General features: G+C 43.1%; 1 protein-coding gene across 11 annotated transcripts in view; it reads right to left on the reverse strand.

Moving 5' to 3' along the window:
* The window catches only part of PIGN (phosphatidylinositol glycan anchor biosynthesis class N), an 81,973-nt gene that overhangs the window by 10,654 nt on the left and 43,541 nt on the right, over positions 1 to 27,778 (reverse strand). For 6 of the 11 annotated variants that reach the window (XM_053664268.1, XM_053664264.1, XM_053664266.1 and 3 more), the window contains 10 exons: positions 26,640 to 26,748; positions 25,132 to 25,240; positions 21,331 to 21,433; positions 15,848 to 15,950; positions 13,811 to 13,897; positions 11,146 to 11,201; positions 10,520 to 10,595; positions 8,090 to 8,163; positions 6,663 to 6,705; positions 4,436 to 4,488 (listed from right to left, as the gene is read on the reverse strand). In XM_053664268.1, coding sequence (XP_053520243.1) covers positions 4,436 to 4,488; positions 6,663 to 6,705; positions 8,090 to 8,163; positions 10,520 to 10,595; positions 11,146 to 11,201; positions 13,811 to 13,897; positions 15,848 to 15,950; positions 21,331 to 21,433; positions 25,132 to 25,240; positions 26,640 to 26,748 — 813 coding nt within the window. Of the gene's footprint in view, positions 1 to 1,887; positions 2,598 to 4,435; positions 4,489 to 6,662; positions 6,706 to 8,038; positions 8,164 to 10,519; positions 10,596 to 11,145; positions 11,202 to 13,810; positions 13,898 to 15,847; positions 15,951 to 21,330; positions 21,434 to 25,131; positions 25,241 to 26,639; positions 26,749 to 27,778 lie in introns of those variants that run through there. The other 5 variants (XM_053664272.1, XM_053664270.1, XM_053664267.1 and 2 more) reach the window with 4 other exon arrangements.

Consider the following 27,778-nt stretch of genomic DNA (forward strand, 5'->3'; position numbering starts at 1 on the left):
GTCTCAGCACAGCAGAGTTAAAGGAGCACCACATTTCAACTTGAAATGCGCTCAGCGGTTCCCACTCTCCCCCCGCGACTATTCCACATCCTTTAAAACAGCAGTTCTCGAGGTGCCCATGTATGGTGGCAGAGAGACAGGGTTGGGCTGTGGAGGGGCATACGGAGGGGCACCAGGCTGGCCTCTGCGACCTGCACAACGTGATAAAAGTCTGACTGTGTTGCCCCAGTCGGGGGACTGGGCAGGAGAAGCAGGTCGTACTTGTCAGATGTACTGGGGAAGAAAAGGTTGAGAAGCATTGATTTTAATAAAGCTTAGTATTCACTGTGAGAGTACAGATATTTTATGGTACTTAGTAATTACGTTTAGGAGGATATTAACATATTACTGGGCACAGTCATAAGTTTTCATCGTGTCTAAAGAGAAGAGATATTTCAGCTTTCATCTGCATTTTAATAAGGCGTAACAACAGTGCATGTGGAAGCCGGTAAAGTCCAAATCAGCACTGCTACCCATCAGACTGCAGTTCACCTCCTAACAGATACATTTAGAACATAAATTTAAATGTTTTTATAGTCAGGAAAATTACCTCAAAGGCTTTTTCCTCTAGCTTAAAAAATGCACTTCCCTCAGTATGCCATATAAACGGCAGTACTCCGTAAAGTTTATGACCTGCTATGGATGAAGACAGTACAAAGATCAAAAGAAAACACTCCCTGGAACTCCCTCAGCCCAAAGCAGCTTCGCGGCCATTACAAGAAGACCTGGGGCCACGGGCTTCTCCAGGGAGCACTGAACCTGCACCCCTATTTGGGCTGAGCACACTGCAGACGCCTCTTACGAGTCTCAAGTTCATTCTGGTCAAGTCTGCTCTGCAGATGCGTTTGAAGTCTATTGGACCACACCCATAAACAGATACGCGGCCTCCTGCCTGGCACTGCGGTCTTCATTCGTAAAGAAACTACTGTGTATTAACCCGAAACTAGCAGCTGGGGAGTCTCTCAGAACTACCTTGAGCACCCGCTGACCTCGACCACCACCATACTGACTCTGGATCTTCTTACTTTCTCACTCCACACGGTCTCCCTACATTTCGTGATCCACTTCCCTCTTCTGGACCCCCCAGACCTGCAGTGTTTAATCTGCCCCACCCCAGTCTTCCCTTACCCTGCAAGGCTTGTGTAGGGGCCTTGACTAATGTCCCCACGGCGAGAACTTGTCACACGGCCTGTCATGACTCTAGTTCCTCCTCCAGCCGAAGCCCCCTGAGAACTGCGAGCTGTGTTCTTCATTCCCAGCAACCCCCCCACATACAGCTGGTAATCGGTACATGTCTGCTGGATTGAATTTAGATCATGGATATTTAAAAATGGTTTGTGTTTTACACGTGTTGCTCCTGGTAATAACAGTAAAATGTGCAGTTTGAAGGAAAGAAACTGCCAGGTAAGGAGAAGCCTCAAGCTAATCAGAGAAAGTCCAATTCTCCATTTGTATAATAAAAAATAGTGATGCTGTACAGAAATTAGTGATGCCCACTTACATATGAAGATTATATCCTCTTTATTTCCTGGCACTTATTTTGAGCCAAGTCAACACAGAATTCTGCCATCAAAAGCCTCACATCCATGTCCCCAGAGCTTTAACATAATAGCCAAACTGGCAGAAGCAACCCAACGGTCCATCAGTGGGTACACACGGTGGCATATTTTTCAGCTTCTAAAAGGAAATTCTGGTACATGATATAACATGGATGAATCTCGAGGACATTTTCTTAAGGGAAAGAGTGCAGTCACAAAGGGTCAAATGCTGTATAATTTCATTTGTATAAGGCAACCTCAAGCGGTCCGATTCACAGACACGGAAAGAACAGTGGGAGGGGGAGCGGGTGCCGCCGTTCCAGGGGCCGAGGCGCAGGGGGCAGGGGAGGCAGCGATGGCTGCCGAGCAGCGTGAATGCTCTAAATGCCGCCGGGCTGTGCAGTTTAAAAAGGTTACGTTTTAAAGTTTATAGTACGCCTACTTTACCACAATTAAAAATAAAAATGCCTCACATGCAAAAATGCTGTATTTTACTAGGGCACTTTCCAAACAAAATTCTGACCTGTGTTTAAAGTGAATGTAAATTAAGCAAATTATGGAAAGAGTAAGGAGAGGTATGGCAAGTGCAAGAAACACTATGAAGAATAAAAATAGAACCACAGAATAATGCCAATAATAGCTTCCATTTATTGAAGCTTATTAAATGCCAAGCAGTGTGCTAAGTGCTTTACATGGATTAATTCATTCGAAGTGACTATGAGAAGCAGGGGAGAGATTAGGGAGACGAAATCACTGGCTGATGGCCTCGTAGCTCAAGAACAGAAATAGTTCGACCCCAGGTGCTGGGGTCTAAAGCCCACGCCCTGACCCACGATCTGCTCGGACAGAGGGACTGGAGGCCTGGCGAGGAGACGTCAAAACCTAGGAGTAATGGAACCAAAGTCCACGATCTACGGAGTACCTTTCAGGTGCCTCGCACGTATGGGATGGAAGAGATTCCAGTCAGAGGGGGAGGCAGACACGGACGTAAACGACAAGGCAGCAGCAGCTGAGAGCTTCCTACGAGGCAGGAAGAGACGACAGGGCATCTGACACCGAGTGTCTCACTCAGACCCACACATTCCTGGCAACACAAGCCCTGAACAAATATTGACTAAATGAAATGAAATGAGTCTACAAAAATATACTCTGTCTTCCAACGCATCTGAAAACAGCAGCAGAAGGATCGACTGAGTTTTATTCTTCTTACAGAGCAGAAATGTGCCAGACTACGGCAATCACTGACACTCAAACCACAGTGACGAGGGACCTGGCTTTGTGTTCAGACCACCCGTGTCCTGTGTCCACAGCCACGGCACAGGAGTCCACGTTAGAGGGCTCCCACGTCACAGGCTGGAGGCGGCGGGTCATTAGCACGTGCAATTTGGACTGCCACACAAAATTCCCACTGTAACCTGGGTGGTTTTGTTTCTCTAAAGCAAGATGGAGAGACAACAAGAACAAAGACTCTGGAGTCCTGTCCCCTGAGCACTTGGACTCCTGGATTCGGGCCACATCCCTTCCCGCTGTCCTGCAGGCCTCTCCATACTTAACATCCATGAACACATCACCCCAAGAAAACATTTGCTAACAGGTCAATGCCAAGAACTGGAGGGATGGGTCTCACTTCCAGAGCCTTAAAATAATTGCCACTTGCTATGCTTACCTCAAAAATCAAACTGGCGTCTTCTTTACTAAGATATTGTAATGGGGTGCAGCCAAGGGGGGGCCCAAAAGGGATTTGGAATGGGGTCCAGAACTCAAGTCCAGGAAATATTAGAAAAAAAAATATATATAGGATGTTCTCACCCCTTCCCCCTCAGGTGTGAGTTGGGGGAAGGAACAAGTGGAGCAGGGCCACTGAGAGCTGGTTTGTACAGCAAAGGCAGCTAACCTCTGGCGTGGTCATTTAACACATCTATAACCTTTAACTGGCTGCATAGATACGTTAAATAGCGGTGGCCATGCTCTGAGCCAGGAGGATGGAAGTGACTTCCATCCAAGATGTAACTGGGGGCAGGTCCCCAGGTGACAGCGCCTGTGTGAGGACTTGGAAATGATTGGCTCCTCGACATGAGGCCACACCTGCCCAGACCCATGATAGCAGCCCAGGAAAGCTGGAAGGATACCGGAGTGCTGACCAGTATAACTGATTGTAGGAGGAGTCGGAAATGGGGCTGCAGAGAAGGACTGGTGCGGGAATTTAAAACCCAGATGCGGCCGACATTGGGAGGGCCACATGCAGCTTTGCAGAGAGGACCACACGGCTTTGCCGGAGTGGAGACCCCCGCAGCCATGTAAGGGAGAGTACCACATGGATTCCGGGTGCTCCCTTTGGCCACGTGGCCTGGGAAGCAGGAGAGACTTTGCCTGGAAGATGGGTACAAAGAACTCTTGCCAGTAGGCCATGAAAAGGTACCACATGGCTTTGGATTAATTAGAGATCCTGCCTGGACAGTGACACAGCTGATGGTGCCAGCGGCCTGGATCCCAGACGTTGGCTTGTTTCCCTGAGTTACGGTACCCCAAATTAGGGCAGGGGGATAAGGAAGCACTTATCTGTGTGTCTGTGGGTATCCTAAAGGACTTTCATATTTTAAATGAAGACTTTAGGTCACTACTTTAAGTCTGTACAGCATTAAATAAACATTTTCTTTCCTTTTCACAAATCTCTGGCATTGAGAGATGTCTTTCTTATTGGCGACAGACATAACGAACCTGTGTGTGTGTTGTTCTGTAACAGTTTTTGCCGTCCCTGGGTAGGCCAAATAATTGCCCCCCTTGGCTTTGTTCTGTGACAGCACCTATTTACTTTTCCCCTGCATGCTTAAGAATTTCTGTATGAATATATACTGTACCTTGTTCCAATATCAAGCCAGCTGCCATAATCCTTGACCAAGAAGAAAAAATGCTGTGAAAAGAAAATAAATATGGTTCCATGAAAAACAAAGACTGTTTAGATTCAGTTGAAAAACAATGCTGTTTTAGGGTCATGTTTCAGATTTCTGACCCCTCAGAACCACTACAGTACTGGAATCACTAAGAATGTGTCTCTTAATGAAATTTTGCCTTGGGCTAAGGTGTGCAATAGTCTCGAAGCCAGAAACAGCATTACCATTCAGTCAAATCAACATAAAAGTGAAATTTGTGAATAACCAGAAATAAAGAGAACCAACTTTAAAACAAGGCATTATACGATACAAAGGCCTCAGTGAAAAGAAGCCAGAGCATCCATCCATCCATCAATGTCTACTGACCGCCTGCCACGTGCTGATCACTGTGGTAGGTCCTGGTTTGGGGACATTATAATGGAATGGGTGATCTGTCAAGGCACCAGGCACACACGCACATGTGTGCGATGAGTGTGCCCCCCAGAACACGCCGGCCATTGTGGGGGCCCAGAGGAAGGGGCACACACCCTGCCTGGATTGTAAGGGAAGGCTGCCCCAATAAAAAGTCCACAAATCCACATGAAAAGTGCGAGTCAGAGGAAAGAGGGAGCCGGGAGGAGTCTGTTTCTGACAGAGGGAGTGACCTTTACAGACATCGACGGCCCAGGGAGAGGTTGGCAGGCCCCAGGTGTGGCTGGGGTCGAGAAACAGGAGGGACGGGTGAGGGATGATGCCAGGCACAGATCACTTTCTAAGTTAGATGAAACCATCTGACTCTTTATACAAACTTTGAAATCAGAATTTAAATTCTCTTCTATTAACATCCTGCCTATTCGCCACTTTGGGACCGAAACTGAAAGCTGGTTTGTCCTAATGTTATGTGTGGTCAATTTCAGAAATATACAGGCATGCCTGTTTTATTACACTTTGCTTTATCTATTTCTTCACAGATACCATGGGTGCTCTTTTCTTATGTAAAATGAAGACAGGAGGGCCTCCACCGGCAAAAGGGTTATGACCCACTTTACCGTAACGCTCGCCTCACGGTGGTGGTCTGGAACTGAACAGACCTGCAGTTTCTCTGAGGTCTGCCTGCACTGAATGCCCAGCTCCATACAACACAAAAACGCTCTCATCTAAAACGACCAGGAGCCTGATGTGAGAAGTTGCCGTCATTGCTGTCTCTAATCAGTTCTCGCACAGGCTGCTGCACAGCGAAGAATTAACTGCACCCCAGGAGGGGTCTGTCTTTTGCCCTCATCTACTAGGAGGTGATTTCTGGCCATGCCTGATAAGAAATGTTTTGCCTAGGGGGCGCTGGTCACTGAACAGTCTAATGATGTGACTTTTGTGGGGGGTCTGGACCACATGATATCAGTTCTACATCTATAAGGACCGGAGATTAAAGGTCAGCCATGGGGACAATATGCTATTGGGCGCCAGTAACGTCTGGACCCCAAGGGCCTGGTGACTGGGCTGGCAGTACTGTCTTGTCACACGCAGACCCTAGAAGGGCGACGCTGCCCTGGCTCTCCAGGGAGAGGACGACCAGGGCTCCACCCTGGGGACCCTCCTGGACTCTGCCCTCTGCACCTCCTACTGTGGCAGATCTTACTTAGTCTGCTTCCCTTCCCTGGAAGACACCATACCTGTGAATGTCACAGGCTCCAGTGAGTTCTGTGAGTCTGTCTAGTGATTATCAAGCCCAAGGGTAGTTCTGGGAGGCCCCTGAACTTGCAGGTAGAAAGTTAACATCTTCCCATTTGAAAAGCTCTATTTCCTCTTTCCTTCTGCTCCTCCTTCCCTACCTTTTTTCCTTTCTTTTTCAATCCTAGAAAAGGGTTTTAAAAGAATTTCAAGTTGGAAAATAATGTATTGCCTAAATCTAAAGTTAGCTTTTCTGTTAACTTCCTATGGAAGTTCATTCCCGACCCATGCACCACAGAGGACTAGGTGTAAAATGACAGATTTGAATAAATCAAGGAAGAAGACTTTTGACACCTTAACAAGAGCACTCTTACTGCCTAAGTCATATAAAAAGAAACTCATTCATTATGTGTGTAAATGATTCCAGCGCGTAACTCAATACCTAAAGATTTCACATACAGAAATACCCTCTTATTTATCTTGATTGAATTAACTTAGCATCTAGCTTCTCAATCTTATTTACACTGAATATCTAAGAATGTCTTACCAAAGCCATAATGTCTGATATGACGAGAACCATGAGAAAAAGGCTGTAAAAAAAACAACAAAAATTACACATGTAATAGAACAGGCATATTTTTAAATCACATTAAAATCAAAATGAGCCCTGACCGGGTAGCTCAGTTGGTTAGAGCATCGTCCCAATACACCAAGGTTGTGGGTTCAATCCCCAGCCAGGGCACAGACAAGAAGCAACCAGTGAGTGCGTAAATAAGTGGGATAGCAAACTGATCTCTCGCTCTCTCTCTGTCTGTCTCTCTGTCTGTCTCTCTCTCCTAGAGGCTAAGTCTAAGATCAAGGCTTTGGCATGTACACACACAAACACACATGTGTACATGCACAGACACATTTTGACGAGCCTTCTACTTTTCATTTCATATGTCCCCAGCTCTTTTCGTTTAAACATTAATTAAAATCTCTTCTAAAAATGCATCCATTAATAAGTGCGCAAGTACCATTAGTTACCAGATTTTTATTGTATCTAGGTATCTTTTATGTGATACTGGTAACGTATAAATGCTTTCAATGTTAAATTTATGTAAATATTCTGAATACATAAAATTAAACTAAAAGCCAGATTTTTACTACTTTTAAACTGGGAAAAAATCTGTTCTTTATTACGGCACATGCATAATAACATGCTGAACCAAGTTCAAGACTAAACTCATCAAGAAGAACATGCAAATCTGTGATAATATTAGTTACTTTCAGCATCAAATATGCCAGTTTGATTAAATTATAACTGAACTTTTAAGAAATGTCCTATTTATCTCAAGTATCTTTCAGAGAGGCTGGTAAGTCCAGTGCTGATGAGGCAGTTTTTTCAGTAGAGGCAATTCTACCAAAAAAAATTGTGGAGTTGACAGCGTCTCTTCCAGAGGCCCCAGTGCTATAGACTGACTGCTCCAGAAACTTCCCCCAACTCAGAAACGCTTCCCATTCTGTTTGTCAAATGCGTAGAAATCACGACTGAATTTAGAATAGCTGATTTTAAAACATGCAAAACGAAATAGTCTTAACACGTTCATCTAACGCATGTTTAAGAAATAAGTCTCCCCCACCAGTGAGGACCAAAGCCCTCGTTTGCTGGGCGGACGCCGATGTGTCTGTACATACGAGCTGTTCATTGTGATGACCGAACACCTGCGTTTTACTGTCCTGTGAGGGGCTCTTCACTAGCTCGGATGGTCGTCCAATGACATGTCGGGGCCGGGAAAGCACATTTGCCCCTAGAGGCCCTGGTTTCCTGACTTCCTCTAGTGAAACAACTCCGATTAGAGGGCAAACTATTTTTTAAAATTTTTGTAACAATCTGTTACAGTGTCTCAATGACAATCACATGAAGTACCCTCACATGCTTACGCTCATTTCCAGAAAGTGGCAATCCCGATGGTTCTCACACACTCCTCGTACCTTTTCGATGATAACTGGGTGGTTAACTGAACGGCTTCCAATGCGCACATCACAAGAACAAAGGGGATTAAAATCTGTTCAAAGAACAACAAATGATGCCACACTGAAGCACTTGTGAAGCCTTTTAAAATGTCATTTCTGTTTATAAAAATGTGTCAAATGAATCTTCTCTCTGTCAGTGAAGAGTAAATGCTGAAACACAGCCATGACGCCAGTGACGTGCAGAACAGGCAGCTGCTTCTAGAACCCGCATCAGAGCGCAGGCAGCGTAAGCAATAACACGCATGAACACCCATTCCAAATAACACCTACTCCAAATTTCTGTTCCTCTAACTCACATTAATGGCCATGTTCAAATGACCCCGAGAGGGTGTGAGAGGCACAGACTGCCCAAGTCAAACAAATTATCGAGCCTTGTAATCCGACTCCCAGACCCCTGAGCCCATCTGGTTATTCGATACTGCAACTCCATAAACATGGTTTAGCTGCTTTACCATGGCTTTGGGTTGATTTACTTTAATACTAATTTACTTGTTTATAAAATTCATACTCATTGTAAAAATAATTTGTTTAAAAACCATGAAAAGTAAACTAAAATTTATAGTGGTTGAAAACCCATAATCCAGAGCTAACACTGAAAATATTTTACACTACTGCTTTCCAGTGACCAGTTAAAAGAATATGTATGTATATGCTTGAAATTTTTCAAAAGAGGAGAGAAGATATAGAAAAGAAATGTTCAAGACTGCATAAGGCGCTGGCCAGTGTGGCTCAGTGGGTTGGAGCATCATCGTGAAAACTGAAAGCGGCCAGTTCGGTTCCTGTTCAGGGCACGTGCCTGGGTTGTGGGCCAGGTCCCCAGTTTGAGTGTGTGAGAGGCAAAGGATCGATGTTTCTCTCCCTCTCCTTCTCCCTTCCTTCCCCTCACTCTAAAAATAACTAAGTAAGAATTTTTAAAAAGACTGCACAAGATTCATTTTCAAGTGAAGGATATACGACCAGAGTCAAGTTCAGGGGGACCTCCCTTCCAGCCACATCAGGCAAAAGAAGTCATCAAGTATATTGTCAGTAAAGCTCACTGAAGCAGGAGAGAGGTTAAAGATCAAGCATTCTAATCAAAACTCTTGTTTTTCTTCTTTTTCTTCTTGTTTTAATTAAAGACCCACAGTCTTTAACAGACTGAGAAAAAAACTACCACCACAAAAAATGTACATTGAGATTAAGGAAGCAATACCCATCCTAAAATGATCCATTAGCGAATGGAACATGAGATAATGAACATCTTTTTAACATGTCTTAAAATTACATTTGTGTTAGTGTAATAACAAAAAAAATGGTATTAACCCTATGAAGAAATACATACTTTTAACATTACTTCTGTGATCTGCATGAAATGCAACCAGCTTTTGGCAGATATTAGTTACTTTGTTCAGACAAATATATACCATTCGCCCTCTGTATCCATCATTTCAACCAACCATGGGTTGAAAATACTTTGGGGAAAAAAGTTCTGTTATTGCTGATGTGAGTTATGCAGTTAGGCCTACAATGGTTACATCTGTGCTGAAAATTTAGACTCTTTTCTTGTCATTATTGCCTAAATAAAACATTAGAACAACAAACTGCATAGCATTTCCATTGTATTAGGTATTATAAATAATCTAAAGATAATTAAATTAATCAAGAGGCTGTGTGTGGCTATACACAGATATCACACCATAGTCCACTTTCCATAAGAGCTGCGGATTTCTGTACCATCGGGAGGAGGTGGGGGTGCCCTGGAACCAATCCCCCTCAGATTCCAAGGGAGGACTGAACTGACTACATCAAATGTGCCAGGCACTATGGTGGAGGGACTAAGACAAGAGTAATGACCCCAGAGATGAAGGAAAAGCACATGAATTAAATTCCACAGGAGAGTATGAACCGCTGATATGCCGATCATTAGTCACTATATTGGTATCCTTAGCACCCAGCTGGTGCCTGGCATGTTACGGAATGTAAGCAGTTGACATATTTATTGAATGAATGAATCAATTCTAGGTACTTAGACTATGACAAAAGATGACAACATGTGGATAGTCTTGTGGCTGGGAACTCGGGTTGGGGGAACTTTCTGCAGTTTTATTGGCACTGCACTTCCCTGCAGGCTCGCATCCGACAGCACTTCCTAGGCTGACACAGAACCCCTGCTCCTCTGAAGCCAGTGAGCTTAAGAGCAAAGCAAAAAGATCAGTTTATATCGTAGAACAGAGGCCAGAGGGTCCCACCTCCCATCCCGCAGTGTCTGGGAAGCTGTCTTCTTTCCATGCCATGTGACTTTGTCACAAAGACTATATACAACCTCAATGTCACATAATGTTACAGAATCTTAATGTCACAGTGAGTTCATCACATTAACCAGTATCTTAGGAAAATAAGGAAACTGACCTTCCACAACATCAGAGCTCCCATAATAAAAGGATTGAACACGGTCAGAAAGCAGTAGACGGAGGCAAGATCAAAGCTAAGGAAGGAACATAAAGAAAATATTTTAGAATTCACACTGCAACGTTAAGACCATGTCTACTAAAAAGGATGTTTAAATGAATTTCCTGAAATCTATACTTACTAAAACACAAAGCACACACTGTATCAAGGAACATTATGAAGCAACTAGAACGAATGAGGTGAGCCCTGGCTGGTGTATGGCTGGAGTTGGCTGGAGCGTTGTCCCATAAACTAAAAGGTTGCAGGTTGGATTCCCAGTCAGGACACATGCCTGTGTTCTATATGGCCAGTATCAGAGGCAACTGACCGATGTTTCTCTTCCTCTTCCCCCATCCCCTATCCCTATCTAAGCATGCTCTTGGGTGAGAATAAAAAAATAATTTAAAAAACAAATAAAATAAATGAGGTAGGTGTGTATGTGCCAATACATATTAATCTCCAAAATATAGTCTTCAGAATAAAAAGCAAGTACAAAAATCCCAATTGTTTTACTTTTTGGAGAGATATATATACATACATACATACATACATACATACATACATACACTGTTTTTATTTAAAATTACCTGTTAATAGAAGCTATATTTCCAGTTCCAAAAAACGCTGTCACTAAGAAGAAAACCTAAAAAGAGTTAAGGAAATCCCAAAACAAGACAGAATTTAAATAAACTTATTTTTCACTTAGAAAAGACATGCCTATTCTACTACGAGGGTAATTTGCTTTCTAACTTGTACATTTGATCATAAATTGCTGTAAATCAATGCTCTAGTCATCTTCTCAGAAATGCATCTGGTGACGAGTCTGAGGAAGCAACGTACTAAGAACAACGAGGCCTGAGAGGTCGTCTGCACTTGTCACCAGTAACTTCGGGAAGACCACTGTTCCCCTCCTCTCTGACATAATTACGTATCTGGAGTTGGCCGCTAGTGATTTCTGCAAAAGGAGAAAGTGGACCCAGTGTGCGTGGTAGACACTCTCAGTTCACATGTTTGTTGTCTGCCCCCCACAGAAGTATGGTCTCCTGTTTCACAGTAATTCAACAGAGACTGGGACTTGGGAAAACGGTGACTATCTTTCTGATAGTTCCTCAATTGACATTTGTATTAGTACAGAAATAAAAAGTAGCTGTTAATCCTATTGGTGGCTAAGAACTCACTGCTGGTAAAGTACTTACATAGTGCCTGGACCATGAAAAGGCTTGATAGATGGTAACTATTTAATTGTTACAGGCACATACACAAAAGTGGTGTAAAACACTAAAGAGGAAGTATGAATCAAGACAACTTTCACTGAAGAAGTGGAATATGAGGTGGTGACTTGAGCCTTAAATGTATCCGTGGTTTCGTCCATTCAACCAGTCAATGATCCAACCAGCGTCCACTGTCTGGTGTTCATCAGAGGTGGAGCCTGGCACTCAGAGCATGCAGAGTCTCCAAGAGCTCAGATGGTGGCTAAGACCATGGTGATATATAGAGGTACATGCGAGGCACTGTCAGATACACAGTGGGGAAATACATGACATAGTCAGGAAAGTATAAATAGAACAGATGAGAGCTCAGGGTTTGCTGAAGAATATTCAGTGAGAGATGACGGAACAGGACGTACAGACCGGTGGCTCATCCATTAAAGACCTTGACCTTTACTGTGGAGACAAGAAGCGCTGGGAAACACTGTAGGTGAGTGCTATAGAAACAACACCAGTGACGGTGTTATTTGCATTGGAGAGACAGATAATTAAGAGGCAGGAAGTCCAGTTAGGAAGCCACTGCAGTAGTCCATGGCAGGGACAGTGGTAATGGAGAATGAGGAGAGCCAGTGGCACTTCCGAATTGGACAAGGAGCCATTAAAAATGACAATGAGTTGAATGGCTTGGGCGGTAGAGAGCATAGCAGTGCAGGTAGCAGTGAGGCCTGCCAGAGAGCAGCGCTGGAAAGGGGGCAGTTATTAGTCAGTTTGGGACGCTGATCTGGTGACGCCTAGCAGAATGTTGGAAGTATGGCTCTTGAGGTGAGGACGGGGTCAAGGCTGGGAAAGTAGCAGACCTCAGAGCTGTGTTCACAGGAGTGGCGGTCAAAGCCGTGGGAGAGGATGACATTATCCAGGCACAGCAGAAGGAGAAGGTTGATGATGGAGCTTGGGGAAAGACATCGTTCAAGATCAGACAAAGGAAGAGTAGTATAAGTGAAGAATAGAGATGATCTGAAAAGCTACAAAGAGAACCTGGATCACATCCTGGAAGCCAAGGGAAAGGAGACAGAAATCAATGGAGGACAGTGCTATGAGAGGTTAAGACTGAACGGCCTGGACCCTGTGCCCTCAGGGAGCCCCACCGCCCACCGAGAGGCCTGACAACTAGTCACTGTGCTGCTGTGTGCCACCCGCCATGTGCCCGGCACTGTGCGGGCCTGGGGACATAGTATGTGAACAGGGAGGAAACATTAGCAGCAATGACGGACTTTTCTTTCAAGGAGCTTGGAAAGAAGCAGAAAAGACAAGATGAAGTGACAATTGAGGGGGATGCAGGGTTCAAGGAAAGGAGTGCTTTATTCATACGAGCTGAGTGGGAGGAGCCCGCAAAAAAAGGGACAAGGTGAAACTGAGAGCGAAAGTCAGAGGCAGAGCAGAACACGAGCTCACTCTCTCCGGCCCTGGAAGGTCCGCTCCCACACCGGGCTAAGTCCAAAGGGGACACCTCCCTGTGAGTTCTTAAAGCGGGTCAGCCAGCCAGCCGTCCCAAAGTGAGACTTTACTCTGCCCTACGGTCTTTCAAACTGCTAATTCTCATAACTTTCACACAGAACCCCTCAGATGTGACTCACACCCTGAGCCACAGCTGCTGCGACAGGAGTGTAGTGTACGTTAACACACACAAAAGGATGCAAACCAAACCCACCGAGCGGTCTCTTTTGGGTGCTGGGAGTTGAGACTTTGACTTTAGCTGAAATGTTTTAATTTTTTAAAAAAAAGTATGACATGTGTGACGAAATATTAACTTAATATTCTGGATGGTAGATATGCACACACATATATATTTATGTCATTCTTTATGCTTTTCTGTAGTTTCAAAGTTTTTTAAAAGTGTGAACTATGAGAAAATTACGGTTGAGAGGGGGGTTCAATGTCCTCCAAGGAAATACCGCTATCAGGTGATGGGCAGAAACACCTTCCCTGTGTTCTTACTCCATTAAGTGGGCGGTCACAGCAACTTAAAAGCCCACACGAAGGATACGAGGAAAAAGGCCCTTCGGATGTCATCCAGACAGAGCTGTCGGCACTGGGTCAGGTCCGGGCTGCAGCAGAACTGGAGGCTGCTGACCTGCAGGCGACAGGAAGCATGAGGGGGCGTACAGGCAGCTCACGTCCGTCCGCCCCCAAAGGCAAACGCATGTCTATGCTACAACCAGAAAATCAGCAATGAGTCTTCCCCTGTAGCTTCATCACACCTTGATAAAGTCTGCCAAAAAAAATAAAGTATGTTGCTAATGAGATACTGAACAGAATTGCAGTACGGCTGTCAGTGCAGTAAGAGTGAGAATTGAGCTTTTTCTCAGCCTATGTGAACGCTTCCCTTTTAAATCCCTCCATAATTCTTCACTTTTCTATGGCCTAACAGCTCAGAGGGTCCCAATCTTCTCAAACCCAGGCATGGCACGATACTAAAAAGCATGATGAAATTGAATATTTATCTGTTTCTTTGTTCTTCTGTTAGTTCTATTTGTAGAGGAATCACTTCCTTTTTATAAAAAAGCAAAATATTTCTGTCTTTGGTAAAATAGAAAGTCACTCAATTCCAAGACAGGTACACTCTTGCTTTATGACCCCCAACCCCACAACCAATGTCAGGGGCAAGTTTAAAGGGAGACTGCCCTCAATGATATGGGAAACTTTGAAAAACCTCTGTTTAACCTTTATTTGCCCAGGCCCCAGGCGCCCTAGACAGAATGATGGGGCCGTCTGGGAGGGCGGGTGGCTGGATAGTCAGGACTGGAAATAGCACCCCTGCTGATAGAACAATTATCACATTCTGCTTCTGTATCCCACGTTTGTCACTAGACAGGAAGACCCCTAATCTATATATTCCCCAAGAATCCTTTGTTCGGGGCTCAGAATTTGGAGACTGACTCCTCTGGGCCCGTGCACATTAAACAATAAACCTCGTACTCCAGAATCCCTCGGGGTCTGGTCGCTTCATTTTCCTATAACACCCTCACCTCCACTCCCCCTGTAATTAAATTGTTCAGTAGTTTCTTAGGGCACTTTAATACTTTTTTCTAGAAAAAGAAAGACCTGTTTTCAGTTAAAATATAGAACTTAAAAAATGACCCGATGAACCTTACTTTTAAATTTAATATTAAGGTTTTTAATATTTATTTAATGTTAAAGTTTTTAATATTTAATATTGAGGATAGTCTGACCATTTACTTAAATCTGATCAAAATATATTGTTTTAATATTCCAGGACTAAACATTAAAAACCAATAATTATTCAATATATTTCAATAAAGTTTCTTTTTATTGAAATACATTAGTCTAAATATCAATTACTCTCTTTAAACTCAACTGGAACCAGTTAAGGGTAGATCAATTATAAAAGAGTTTTTCTGCAATATTCATTTTATCTGATCTCAATAAAACTGTAAACATTCTATCACCAATTTCTCATAATATCTCAGTACTAAAATAAAGGCAAGAGACATCCATTTAACTCTCAGGACAACAAAGGCGTCCTTCAACTCTGACTGGCTCTCAGTCGGTTCAAAGCACACTGTGGGGAGTGAGCAGGCTAGGACTTGCTCTGAGGCCGCAATCACTATGGTGACAGAATAAGCATCTTGGATTTGAATGACTAGAACGAGAAGAACAACACAGGAAACATGAATGTCACCTTATAATCAAATTCATTCACTGATTTGTGACAACATAAATATTCTCAGATGTAAAGATAGAGGAAAGTAAAATAAAGAACACTCCTTCTCCTCCATCCTTCATCTGTATTAACCTTTTTTGCAGCAGTGATTCTCAAATAATCTCTAAGAAAAGCCCATCCTCTATAATGCCTGTGAAACAATAAATTGTGCTTTTCTGTTAAAGTCAAAAAATGCCTAACAAGCTAACTATTTAGCTTAATTATTAACTTAATTACTAATGACTTAATAGCATAAAATTTTAAGTAGAAGTTTTGATGAAATAACAATGCAACTTCCTTATGGAATGGAGAATATTTTAATGCTCTCAAATAAATGCAACAGTGATTTTGACAAGCTACCTTCGGCTTACAGGCAACGCCAGATTGCTGTAGGCTTTCCTGTTCCATGTGTATCCAGACAAACATCAAACAGGACAGCACTAATGGGAAGAGGGCTTCATGCCTACGGGGGGGGGGGGGGTGAAAGCGGGAAGGCAGGAATGAAAGGGAAAAACGTATACAAATTAAAAGGCAAATTTATACCGAGAGGGCTTTTTCAAAATTCAAACAATCCTGATAATACTTCTAAGGCACAATATCACACAACTTAAATTTTCTGTTTTCCAGAAGAAGAAAGTAGGAAAGAAAAGTAACATTTAAACATCAACTCCAACACCATTTTTTTGAGATGTATAAAGTCTTGAGACCATGATGTGTTTAAGATAGTGGAGATACTTAAAAATAACTCATAAAGTAGATGACAGCACACAAAGAGAAAGAAGTACTGGGGCAAAGGTAAGAGGGCAGCTCCCGAGTTAAAATCATCGCTACAACACACACCAAAGGAGCAGGACAAGGGTCTCAAACTTCTTAAAGAATGGCTGCCATACAGGAACATAAAACTCTCAAAAACAACAGAAAAAGAGCCAACAGATACATAAAACTATGTTCAACCTTACTGATAACTGATACGGAAATTAAAACCACAGGGAGATACTATATTCACTTATCATACTTAGCCAAAATTTTGTAAAAATGTTGACAACAGTGTACTGAAAGAAGAAACCTCACCTTTTCTGTATAGGCAGAAAACACCTTCTGGAAGGCTATCAAACACTATGCATCAAGAATCTCAAAAACATTCACACACCACAACCCAACACTGTCACTTTAAGGACTCCCCGAGAACGTAATTAGACTTCACTGCAGTCCCCACATGAGTGCTGCGGTCCTGGTGACTGAAGGGAGAGACAGAAGCCACCTCCTCCCCACAGGTGGGTGTGGAGCACGCACCTCTGTCTAGGCTGGAGTGTGATGTGGGCAAAGGAGAGGGTGATAACTCGGTGACAGGGGCCTTTCTTGTCCTTTCAATCTCAGTCGGGACAAGGGTCCCACCACTGTAATTCCCCAAACACTCTGGATGGTGCACATCGCCTGTTCAATTCCGTGTCCTCGGGGGGGCACTCCCTGCTGCTGTGTCCGATCTCTGTGTCAGCCTGGCCAGCCTGCAGGCCCAGCTCACAAGCCTTTGGTGAGTGAGAGGGTTACGTACCCAGCTGGAAGTGACCAAACAGCTAAACAAACCAACTCTAACCTAAAAACCCCTATTGCTCTTTCACCTTTCTCAGCTGTTGAACTCTATTCCTTCCACATGGTACTGTTTTCCTAACTCGAGAAAGAAAAGAAACAAAATGCTTTCAACTCCACCGCAGGTCACAGAGCGAAGACCGGGTGGAAGGAAAGGTTCAAGGTTTGAGAAAGCAACACCATCACCTGCGTGCAAGATTCAGCATGCCCAGGGACGGAGAGACAACACACTCAGGAGAAAACACTCCTAGTGTGACCAGTGCAGAGTTACACAAAGCGACAGCACTTCTGACCTGTTTAAAACAGCACTTGATGTTCGCATTTTAAAGTGAGAACACCAAATACCGGGAAGACTATGGTGAAGCAGGGCCCTCACGGGCTCTCGGGGCTGGTGGAGACCGGCACTGCTCTTAAGACAAAAGTTAAAAACGAGCCAACAGCACGCGCTCTACGGCCTACCTGCACCACACCTGAGACGAGAACAAAGCAATCCAATGCACGGAAAAAGCTTATGCATGAAACATAATTCAAAACATCATTTATGATAATAAAAAGTGGAAATAACTAAAATGATCAAAAATAGAGGGATGGGTAAGTAAATCAAGGAGTAACCACATCACAGAATATTAAATATATATTAAAACAGGAAGCCTATGAGCCACAAAGGAAAATATTTCTAAAATCATGTTAAGAGGAAAAAAAGTTGCACAATTGCCTGTGAACTATGATCAGTACCATGTTCAAAAGACAAATACGGAGTGAGCCTGGAAGGACACATACCAGACCAACAGGAGGGGCAGGGGCAATAAATGCCTTCCCCCTTTCCCCTACCTCCGAAATGTAAGTATGCTATTTTCACAATGATTTTTAAAAAGTAATAGAATGACAAAGATTTAGAATACCTGTACCCTGGCCACTCCTTAAAACTGAGTTCAAGTCGCCTCTGAGTCCCTGAAGGCACCAGTCTCGCTCCCCTGCTGTGACCTTTTCCCTTGTCATTCTCTACATCACATGACCACAGCCGAACTCACAGCAACCTCACTGGTGCATTTGTAACCTCCTGACACTGTAAAATAAAGGGCTTGCTCTACAGCAGCTTAGGACCCTCTGAGCCACATGGGGGGCACACCTCGTTCTGCCTACATGCCTGCCTTCTGCTCAGGACCGGCCGTGCGAAAGAAAAAACAACAGATGTTGATGAGTTGAATCCAGAAGGCGGAGACTCTGAGTAAAAGAGGACTCTGCATTTTTAAACAGTGGCCGTTATATGTGTGTTTATTCTTCCCTAATATACAAAAACCTAAATTCCATAGTTCTAGAAATAGTGCTGTAGATTTCTTTCCTCTCTAAAACTATAAACTATGATTACTTCCTTTTGTAAAATGCAGATGAATAAATCTGATGAAGACAAACTTCCTACGGGGCTTTATTTCCTCAGACACTTAGTGTCCTGTATAAAGTCTGCATATCTGAATTAATAAACTGGAACACCAGTAAAATGGCATTGTGGTCTCATAGTGTACATAATAAAACAACGCTAAATCGGCATCTCCGAGCTTGGCCTCTGTGCAGACGGAACAGGGCTGAAAAGGCATTGAGTGTCGTATTATAGTGTGTGGAGAGATGATGTAAACAAAATCAGAGGGAAATCTGAACCAACTTGGAACTATTTTCAAGTCTTACAATAGCTTCTATTTGCATAAAAATAATGAAAAAATAAATCTTCTTTGTTCATACAATCAAGGATGCATTGTTAGTAAGAATTTAGGTCTACTTTACTGTATTGCTGCAAAGTAATAAATCTGCATTTCTTTTCAATATGCTGAGATTCTGACCACGCAGTAGTTTCCACAGAGAACCCGCCCGGCTGCCGGAGACAGTGCCGTGAAAGGAAAGAACTACGTCTGCAAAACTGATTTGACGACGTAAAAATGTATTAAGTGAAATTATTGGACTGTGCTGCTTTGGGCTACCTCTGTTGAATGTTTTTGCAAAAGTAAATATACTTTCTAACGTTGAAAATATATTTACTAATAATTCAGTAAGGTCACACCCAGTATTCCGATTTTAGGTGTGAATTTTCACTTTGTATATTTTCTTAAAATAAATCAAATGTACTTAGTATAATCTGCTTTGGTATCTGTGATGACAATTAAGTTGATGATTTAAAACATTATAATGCTTATCGCTCCTGTTAGTTACGTGACTAACTCACTCTACATTATGAAATACTTTTTCGATCAAAACTCAACTTTAACCACCCATTTTCCCCCTCCTCTCTTAACTTTTAATCCAGCAAACCAGACCTCTGTTTACACTTATCTGTATTGTTTGATCAACCACACATTCCTTCAAACCCATCTAGTGCTTTCAAACTTGAGCAGTGACCGTGTAGAACACGCGCAAATTTCTGAACCATCTCAAACACCAGCTTCCTAAGGCGACCTCTGGGTGTGGTCTCTAAGGAAACTCACGTGTCATCCCAAAACGCTGGGTTAGAAGAGAAACGGTTTTACATTCAAATTTCTCGTCTAGACTAAAAACTCTGCACGTTCTAATTCATATATACATTTATACACTGACAGATTCTGTCTATTTATTCTATAATTTCACCAGTAAGTGGACAATGGTAAAAAGTTTTAAGGTCTCGTTATCTTTGTCACTCTTGAGTAAGAAGAATAAGCGGACAGGTTTCACGTTTTACTCAGAAGTTCGAAATTCGAAGTCTGACAGCAAGCCTGCCTGAAGACCTTATTAGGTAACTGGTGAACTGGCCACGCGGCTCATACGACATCTTTACTGCTGGGTGCCCCGGAGCGGTGTACGCAAAGAGAGGTGAACAGACCAGAGGCGTGGGGTGCTATGGTCAGAAAAGGAGGCTCAGCACCCACTGCATCATCTCCTACCTGGGGAAGCCAGGAGCTTCTGGGACGTTAGGGTCGAAAATGCAGATTTTGAGAACATCTCTCTAACTCGGAAAGTGAACCCTAGTCTTGGACCCAAAATAGCTTTACAAAGTCATCTGATGTGGGAATGATCCGCTGGCAGCTCCATGGTCAACCGCTAGGTTCAGTCTAATTTAAACCAAATCCCACCTTTGGGCCGAACTAGGAGCAGTGGTTACTCAGGTTGTCTGCTCTATTTGGCGTTTGTCACAATGTGTGCATCTCTCCTCCTCATAAGGATTCAAGTAAGGATGAAACGAAACTCAAGAAGAGGGAAGAATTTTCTTCTTCTAAGTAGACAGGAGGACACATGCACTGTTTTCCCTGAGTTTGGAGAACGTTTTGGGGCCCGCCCCAAATCAGGCTGCTAGTTTTTGTTTTTCTTCTGTAAGAAACTTTCAATCTTAAAAATGCATCCTCTGACTTTTGGGAAAATAGTCTAAAAGTCTCCTGAATCAAAAGGAATATTTGGACTATGATATATGTAAGAGTGAAAATATTAAATTCAAAGAAGAATGAATAAATCAAAGCACATAAAAGAAATGCAACAAAACCTAAAATTCTTCTTGAAAGGGTCGGGTCAGTTCCCCAACCCGCCAGACTAAGACCCAGTCAGGCCAGTTTTCCACCCGCTGGACGGCCCATGACTCGGTTGTCCCGACTTGCTCTGCAGCCCCGGGCTCCATCGAAACTCTCTCCCACCTCCCACAACAGACACCTGGCGCCAGCCACCGTGGCCTCATGGTCAGACTGACTCTCCTGTACCTGGGAACAGCCCGGCCCTTTACCTAAGGCACTGTCCCAGGTCACATCCTGGAACCCTGAGGCACCCGCTTGGAAGTACAAGAGACTAACCCCTCCCCTTAACCCTCCTAAAGCCTGCACTTTTTCTTTTAAAAACCCCACTCTTGCCTCCCTTCATGGATCAAATAAAGGCACTTGGATCAGATCATTCAGTTCCTCCTGCCTCTATTTCTAGTGCATTTCTAACATTTCTAAGTCATTGTTTTAGACTTAGAATACCTCCATAATCAATCAGAATTTTCCAATACTGAAGTAAAATGACAATTTAGCAACTTCACAAAATAAACAGAAAGACAAAGACAATAGGTAATACTGAAAAAAGAACAAGAAAAAAACCTGAAGATTATGATTCAAGTCATACAGTTCTTATCGAACAGAAAATACGTGATTTAGTCCTCAAGATTTATACAACATTTTCATTTCCAGAGGTTAAATACTCATGGAGAAATGTCAATACATCACTTAAAACTTGCTACTGCAAACAAAATGTTAAAAAACAGTGTGTACCCTGTGCTTAGAAGCAGGTAGGTCGACATCCAGGAGACAAGTATGCTGAACAACCGCTCCAAGAGGCCCCTGGAGCTCAGCAGGGGCAGGACAAAGGAGGAGGCTGCGAGGGAAGAGACAGACAGACGGGGGAGGTCAGTCCCAGGCACCCGGCATTTGCGAGTTTAGAAGCCCTGAACTATCTACAATACCACATGCCCCTGACTGTTGAACAGAAGGCTATATTTGCCCTCATTATTTCTGTAAGAAACTTCCAACGTCCTATTTTTAATTAAAATTACATTTCATTGTTTTAACCAGATTTGGGCTCAGATTTGCTCAATTTATATTCAGCCTCACTCACTGTAATATTAACACCTAAATGAGCAACTTATGTTTTAATGTAAATAATAAAAAGTGTTATTCAAGTTTCAGCAAGTCTTCTCTTACTTAGATGTTTAGTTCAAAACCCACTCACTTCTCAGAAATTGATTTCTTCCCTAGCCCCTGCCTCCTCCAAGTTTTCCCACAGCAAAACCTCCGCTGAGAGCCACAGTGTGCTCCTTAGCACGTCAGGAGACTGAGGGCTGTGATAGGAAGAACCGTAGCAAATGAGGCAATCGTTCCCTGCAGGGTAAGAAAGCAGGCACTGGAGTGAGAGAAGAACAGGTGAGAGGAGAGGGGAATGGAAATGCACACGGCTGCTAATCCACTAGTTAGGATGGCCACGTGCCTCGTGTTCAGTTCTCCTGCAAAGGGAGACAGGTGACCGGGATGGAATCCTGCAGGGACCACTTATTAAATACTTAACTTTGGGGCAAGTTTATTAACAGGTGAGCAGTATTTCCATCTGTGGAATCGAGAGAACATAAAAAGGTGGAGAGGTTTGAATGCAACCTCACCTACGCAATGCTCTCTGAGCACAATGCCTCGGGCACAGCGGGTTAGCTGCTGTTACTGTTAGTAGTCAACATCTACTAAATTAAATGTGAAGACAATCTCATTCCAAGTCAAGTCACTGCAAAATTTAAGACCATAGCAAGTTATATGTATAATACCCTTGCACAAATAGCTTCTATTTTTTTCAGATATGTGGTTCTAATGATACATATTTTAACACAAAGAAATAACATAACAATTCTTACTTAAAAACCCAGTTCAAACGAGACCTCTCCTGTAAAGCTGTATGTTCTATCCTTATTTTATACTTTTATCTAAAGGACTGATGAGGCACTAGCAGAGAAATAAGAGTCTCCATTCTGAATGACGAAAGTCAGGACCAGCTTCATAGCACAGAACCGATTTGTGGGTCAGAGCATGTCGGTGAAAATGCTCATCGGAACTTGCTATGACAAAACAGTGCCTGCAGGAGACCTCCAGAAACACAGCTGGCCCACCTACGAGTCAACAATTTCAGGCCTTGTACCATGTGTTAGGCGGCCTCTTGCACTAGATCTCCTCATTCCGAGGAGGAGATACCGTGTTTAAAATACTGTATGTCCAGCCTATAGGAGGAGACTCACTTCAGATTTGAAGACATACATAGGCTCAAAGTAAAGGATGGAAAGAAATGGTCCTTGCGAATGAAAACCAAGGAAAGCAAAAGGCAGCAGGAGTTTTATCAGATAAAATGGATTCTAAGCCACGAACGGTAAAAAGGCACAAAAAAGGGCATTATACAATGATAAAGGGGTCAACCAGTAAGATACAACAATCATACATACACATGCACCAAAATATATTAAGTAAATGCTAACAGACCTGAAGGGAAAAACAAACAATACAAGAGTAGGAGGAGGAGACTTGAATACACCACTTTCAGCAACGGACAGATTATCCAGAGAGAAACCCCCCCAGGAAACATTCGACTTAACCACATGTCCATAGATCAAATGGCCCCGACAGCCATTGGAGAACCCTCCGCCTGACAGCCGCAGAACACACTCTGCTCAGATGTGCCTGGGGCAGTCTCCAGGACAGAGCGTACGACAGGCCACAAAACAAGTCCTAGCAAATTTAAGGCGACTGCTAAAACCGCACCAAGTGCCTTCACTGACGACAATGGTACAAACCGGAAATCACAACATGAGGAAAGAGGGAAAATCTACAAATATGTAGACATTAAATAACACACTCCAGAAGAGTCCCTGGGTCATTGAGAAAATCAGGAGAAATGTTTTAAATTCTCGAAATGAAAGTAGAAACCCAACATGCCCAAACCTACGGGACGCTGTGGAAGCAGCTCTGAACGGAAGTTCACCATGGTAAACGCATGCACTAAGATAACGGAAAGGTCTTAAACAAACAACCTGATTCTGTGTATGTCTCGTATTACAGCAATATGCAGGGTCCCTAGGAGACAACTGAACAATTACATGCCACCACACTGGATAACCTAGGATAAAAGGGTACACTCCTGGAAACACACAACCTACCAAGACTGAATCAGTAAGAAATTCAAAAATCTGAACACACTAATAACAGGGAGACTGAATCGGTAATCACAAACCTCCCAACACAGAACAGCCCAGGACCAGACGGCTCCATTGGTGAACTCTACCAAACATGTGAAAAATAATTAACGCCACCCTGGCTGGTATGGCGAAGTGGATTGAGCAACATCCTGCAAACCAAAAAGTCGCAGGCTCGATTTCTGGTCAGGGCACATGGCCTGGTTTGCAGGCCAGATCCCCAGCTGTGGGCGTGTGAGAGGCAACAGATCAATGTTTCTCTCCCACAATGATGTTTCCCTTCCTCTGTTTCTCCCTCCTTCCCCCTCTCTCTAAAAATTAAATAAAGAATCTTTAAAAGAAATAAAAAATAATTAATGTCAATCCTTTCAAACTCTTCCAAAAAAAAAACTGAATAGCAGAGAACAATTCCAAAATGATTCTCAGAGGCTTGCATCACCCTGACCCCAAAGCCAGAGGCCACTATGAGAAAGAAACTGTCGAACAACATCCCCTTCAACAAAACAATGAAGACAGATGCACTCTCTCCACAAAATAACAGCAGGCCAAATTTAACAGCACATGCAAAGACTCATACACCACAGTACGGTGGATATAAAGGCTTACAAGGTATACATCTTCTTAATGCCAGAAGATGAAAAAGAGCTTAAAAAATTGGGGGGCCTATTTACAAGCCAGCCTCAAGGGGCTTTCTTTGACCAAGTCTGGGACAATTAGAACACCAAAGTATCAACAGTGATGAACTATAAATCTTTGAAAAAATAGGAGCTCATGAGTCCACCATCATAAATAGATGAATGAGTGAATGAATGAATGAGTGAAGGACTCTTAAAGCAGAATGCCAGGTCTTTCCATAAACGCGGTGGGAATGTTACATCTAGAACATCATTTCATAGCCATCATGACAGAGATGGGATCAGGAAACCTTCACAAATGAATGCCAAGTCGAGGGAGACATTTTAATGAGAAAGGTATTTGATGGTCTTAAGAACGTCTCTGTAGAGATGGCTTAGTATTTGCATGGGAGGAGGGAAAACAAATGTAATTTTCTATTCTGGAAACACTTAGATTTTCATCAGATGTTAATAAATGTTCAGACTTATCAGGTCATTAATATTTTAACAAGTAATTCTTATAAATACATGAATATTCATAAAAGTTCTAATTTCCTTGGTCAAGTGCCAGGAAGACATAGAAATTATAGCTGGTTATTATTATTTTCCTGAAACAAAACTATGTCTTTCAATAATAATAATAATAGTAATAATAATAATAATAAAAGATGCAAATGGGTCACGTTACACCAGGACTTGACGTCCAGCTACCCCACTCGGTCTGACGGCCCGCTCACCTAGTATCACCCAGCTGGCGATCTGGTTGGCGAGAGGAAGTCCTTGCTTCTGCAGCAGACTGGTGTGGGTGCTGTATACAACGTACATGGCGAGCGCTGCGCCCAGCATCTGGAGACAAACGCAAACCACGCAAATAAGAGAGGAGGTGGCGAGAGACTGACCTACATAAGAACGCTTCACAAAGTGCTCGAACGGCTGCAATCTGGTAAATCTGCTACTAAAATGGGACCAGCTCACCTTCTTGTGGCCAAGGCTGGGAGTTAAGACTCTCACACTAGGCAAAAGTCATCCTTTACAAGTACAAAATGGGGCATTTTACACTTTCAAGGGTGTTTCCACATATGTTATCATATGGTTTCTACCTGGAAATATTCATCATTAACCTCAACATTTTCCTAAGTCACAGAAACGCAGGAGGTGGGGTGTACACCGTTCAGTGGATTGGTCTATGTCTTCCACCTCTGGCCCTCACCACCGTCATATCCATTTACTCATTCAACACAGACCTGCGGCCTGAGTGTTCACATGGTGCTGGGAACACGGGGAGGACAATATTCTTCAGGGACTGTATGCAAACTAGTTGGCAAACTACCGCTTAAGGGCCTGGGGCCTGTTTTTCGCAATACCATCTAATTGGATCATGGGCACTCCTGTTCATCTTCATGTTGTCTACAGCTCCCTCTGCATTGTAAGGGTAGAGATGCAAATTTACAACAGACTCTACATGGCCCTAAAGCCTAAAATATTCAGTCTGACTCTGGAGAGAAATGTTTGCTGACCCCTGGACTAGTGGACTAATTGCCATTTTAAGAAATGAGCTAAGTTATGGCTGTGGACAAAGTAAAGTTCTTAGAGATCACATTAGCAACCTCGCCACCAAATCCTGGAGCTATATTTAATTTACTCTCACATTTTTTGTGAATTCAGAAAGAAAAAATGCTATCAATAAAGCTACGACACAATCCTAAATGCTCTCGATTGTAAGACACATTTTTGTTTCAGATATGATAAAATGTACAAAGAGACGACCTTGGAATCGATGGAAAGTATAACACACGCCACAGAAAGGGGCAGAAGTTAAGGAAGTCGATGTAAAGGGAATGCCGCAGCAGACCCGCCTCACACCAAGGGCGTGTCTAACAACCCCCAGGAGCACGTTCACGTGACATTCCCGGCTGCCGCGGAGCGGGCTCCCGACGCGCTCACCGCCCCGTGCGTGGTCACAGACAGGCTCTGGCACAGCGGCCACGGGTCTCCCTGCGCAGCCTGCCACCTGCCCTCTCACATGAAAGACACAGTCCGATGGCTTCACAGGACGCTTGACAAAATATTTCTTCTCCTTTTTTTGTCCCAAGTGGTTTATTAAACTGAAAACTCTCTTCTTAGCTAGCGGGCACCGGGCAGCTTACCCACGACGGCATCTCAAGAACAGCGTAACCCAACACAACCACAACAGACGTTTGGGCGCGTCACCAGTGTAAGGCAGGGCTGACAACCTGCAACTCACCTGTGACAGATGTAACAACAGCTTTTCGTTTGCAAAGCCGTCTTTTCCTTTTACGAGAGATGTTCCAACAAACAGGGACAGCAGCAGCAGCAGCAGGCCGGCACCCATTCTGTTTGCAAACACAATTCACAATTTCAGATTTTCCTCCGAGGTTTACTCAACACACAGCAGATGAACACATTCTACTCTGATGGAGAAGCTCTCGGTCGCTTGGTTGGATCAACACGAGGGAGTAAAGTGGATACACAGGTTATCACAGGAATAAAAATCTTAGGATAAAGATACTGTGGGGATCGTGTTATTTGTAACTTCTTACACCTTTTAGATAGTTTTACTGTGTTTCTAGAATTTGACTTTTAAAACTTTTGTGCATACCAACTACCATAGTTGTTATCCTGAATTGGACAAATTTATAGAAAACAATGTAAAAGATAGCTAAACAGTATTTAAAACATACGTATTTTAACTATGAGCCCTTATACATAAAGGATCTGCATTTTTAATTCATGGTATTCCCAGCAGGACAGACTGCTGCTTTCTATCATTAACCCTGTCACTGTCCTCGGCTGTTCCCAGCTAAGGTCACGAAGGCAGTACGAAGGGGAGGCATTGGGACAGTAATAAAACGACAGATCATGCATTTTCAGGAACACCAGGTACAGCACGGTTCCCGAAGTTGAAGGAAATAAATATCCAGGAAATGGGGCACTTATGTTGAGCTCTTTTCTCACCTTCTAAAAACCTGAGTGACACAGGACAACCAAAATTATGTTGAGGACAGGAGCTGGAGCCTAGCAGTGTAGCATAACTGAGAGAAAATGAGCAAAAAGGCCATGCTCAGGAAAGTACGTCTTTGTTTGTGGTTCTGCTTTTATTTTCTAACACTCTCTTTGAGAATCATAAGGGGAAAAAAGGAGTAATTCAGTCAACATGAATTACATTAAAACTTGGGGGAAACAGCCATGTATAATAAAGATTATTTATTTGCTTTTGCTTTTCCTTTCCTTAAAAAAATAATTTGATACTTTAATGCATTGGCAAATATGTTTTTACTGTAGACAACTGGAGTAATAGGGATATTACAGCTATGTTGCATACATTTTTGCTTTTTCCTTTCATTTTAACCTATAATATTTGCA

This window comes from Artibeus jamaicensis, unplaced genomic scaffold, assembly GCF_021234435.1.
Source record: "Artibeus jamaicensis isolate MK-2021 breed Jamaican fruit bat unplaced genomic scaffold, CSHL_Jam_final contig_354, whole genome shotgun sequence".
NCBI classification, from domain to species: Eukaryota; Metazoa; Chordata; class Mammalia; order Chiroptera; family Phyllostomidae; genus Artibeus; species Artibeus jamaicensis.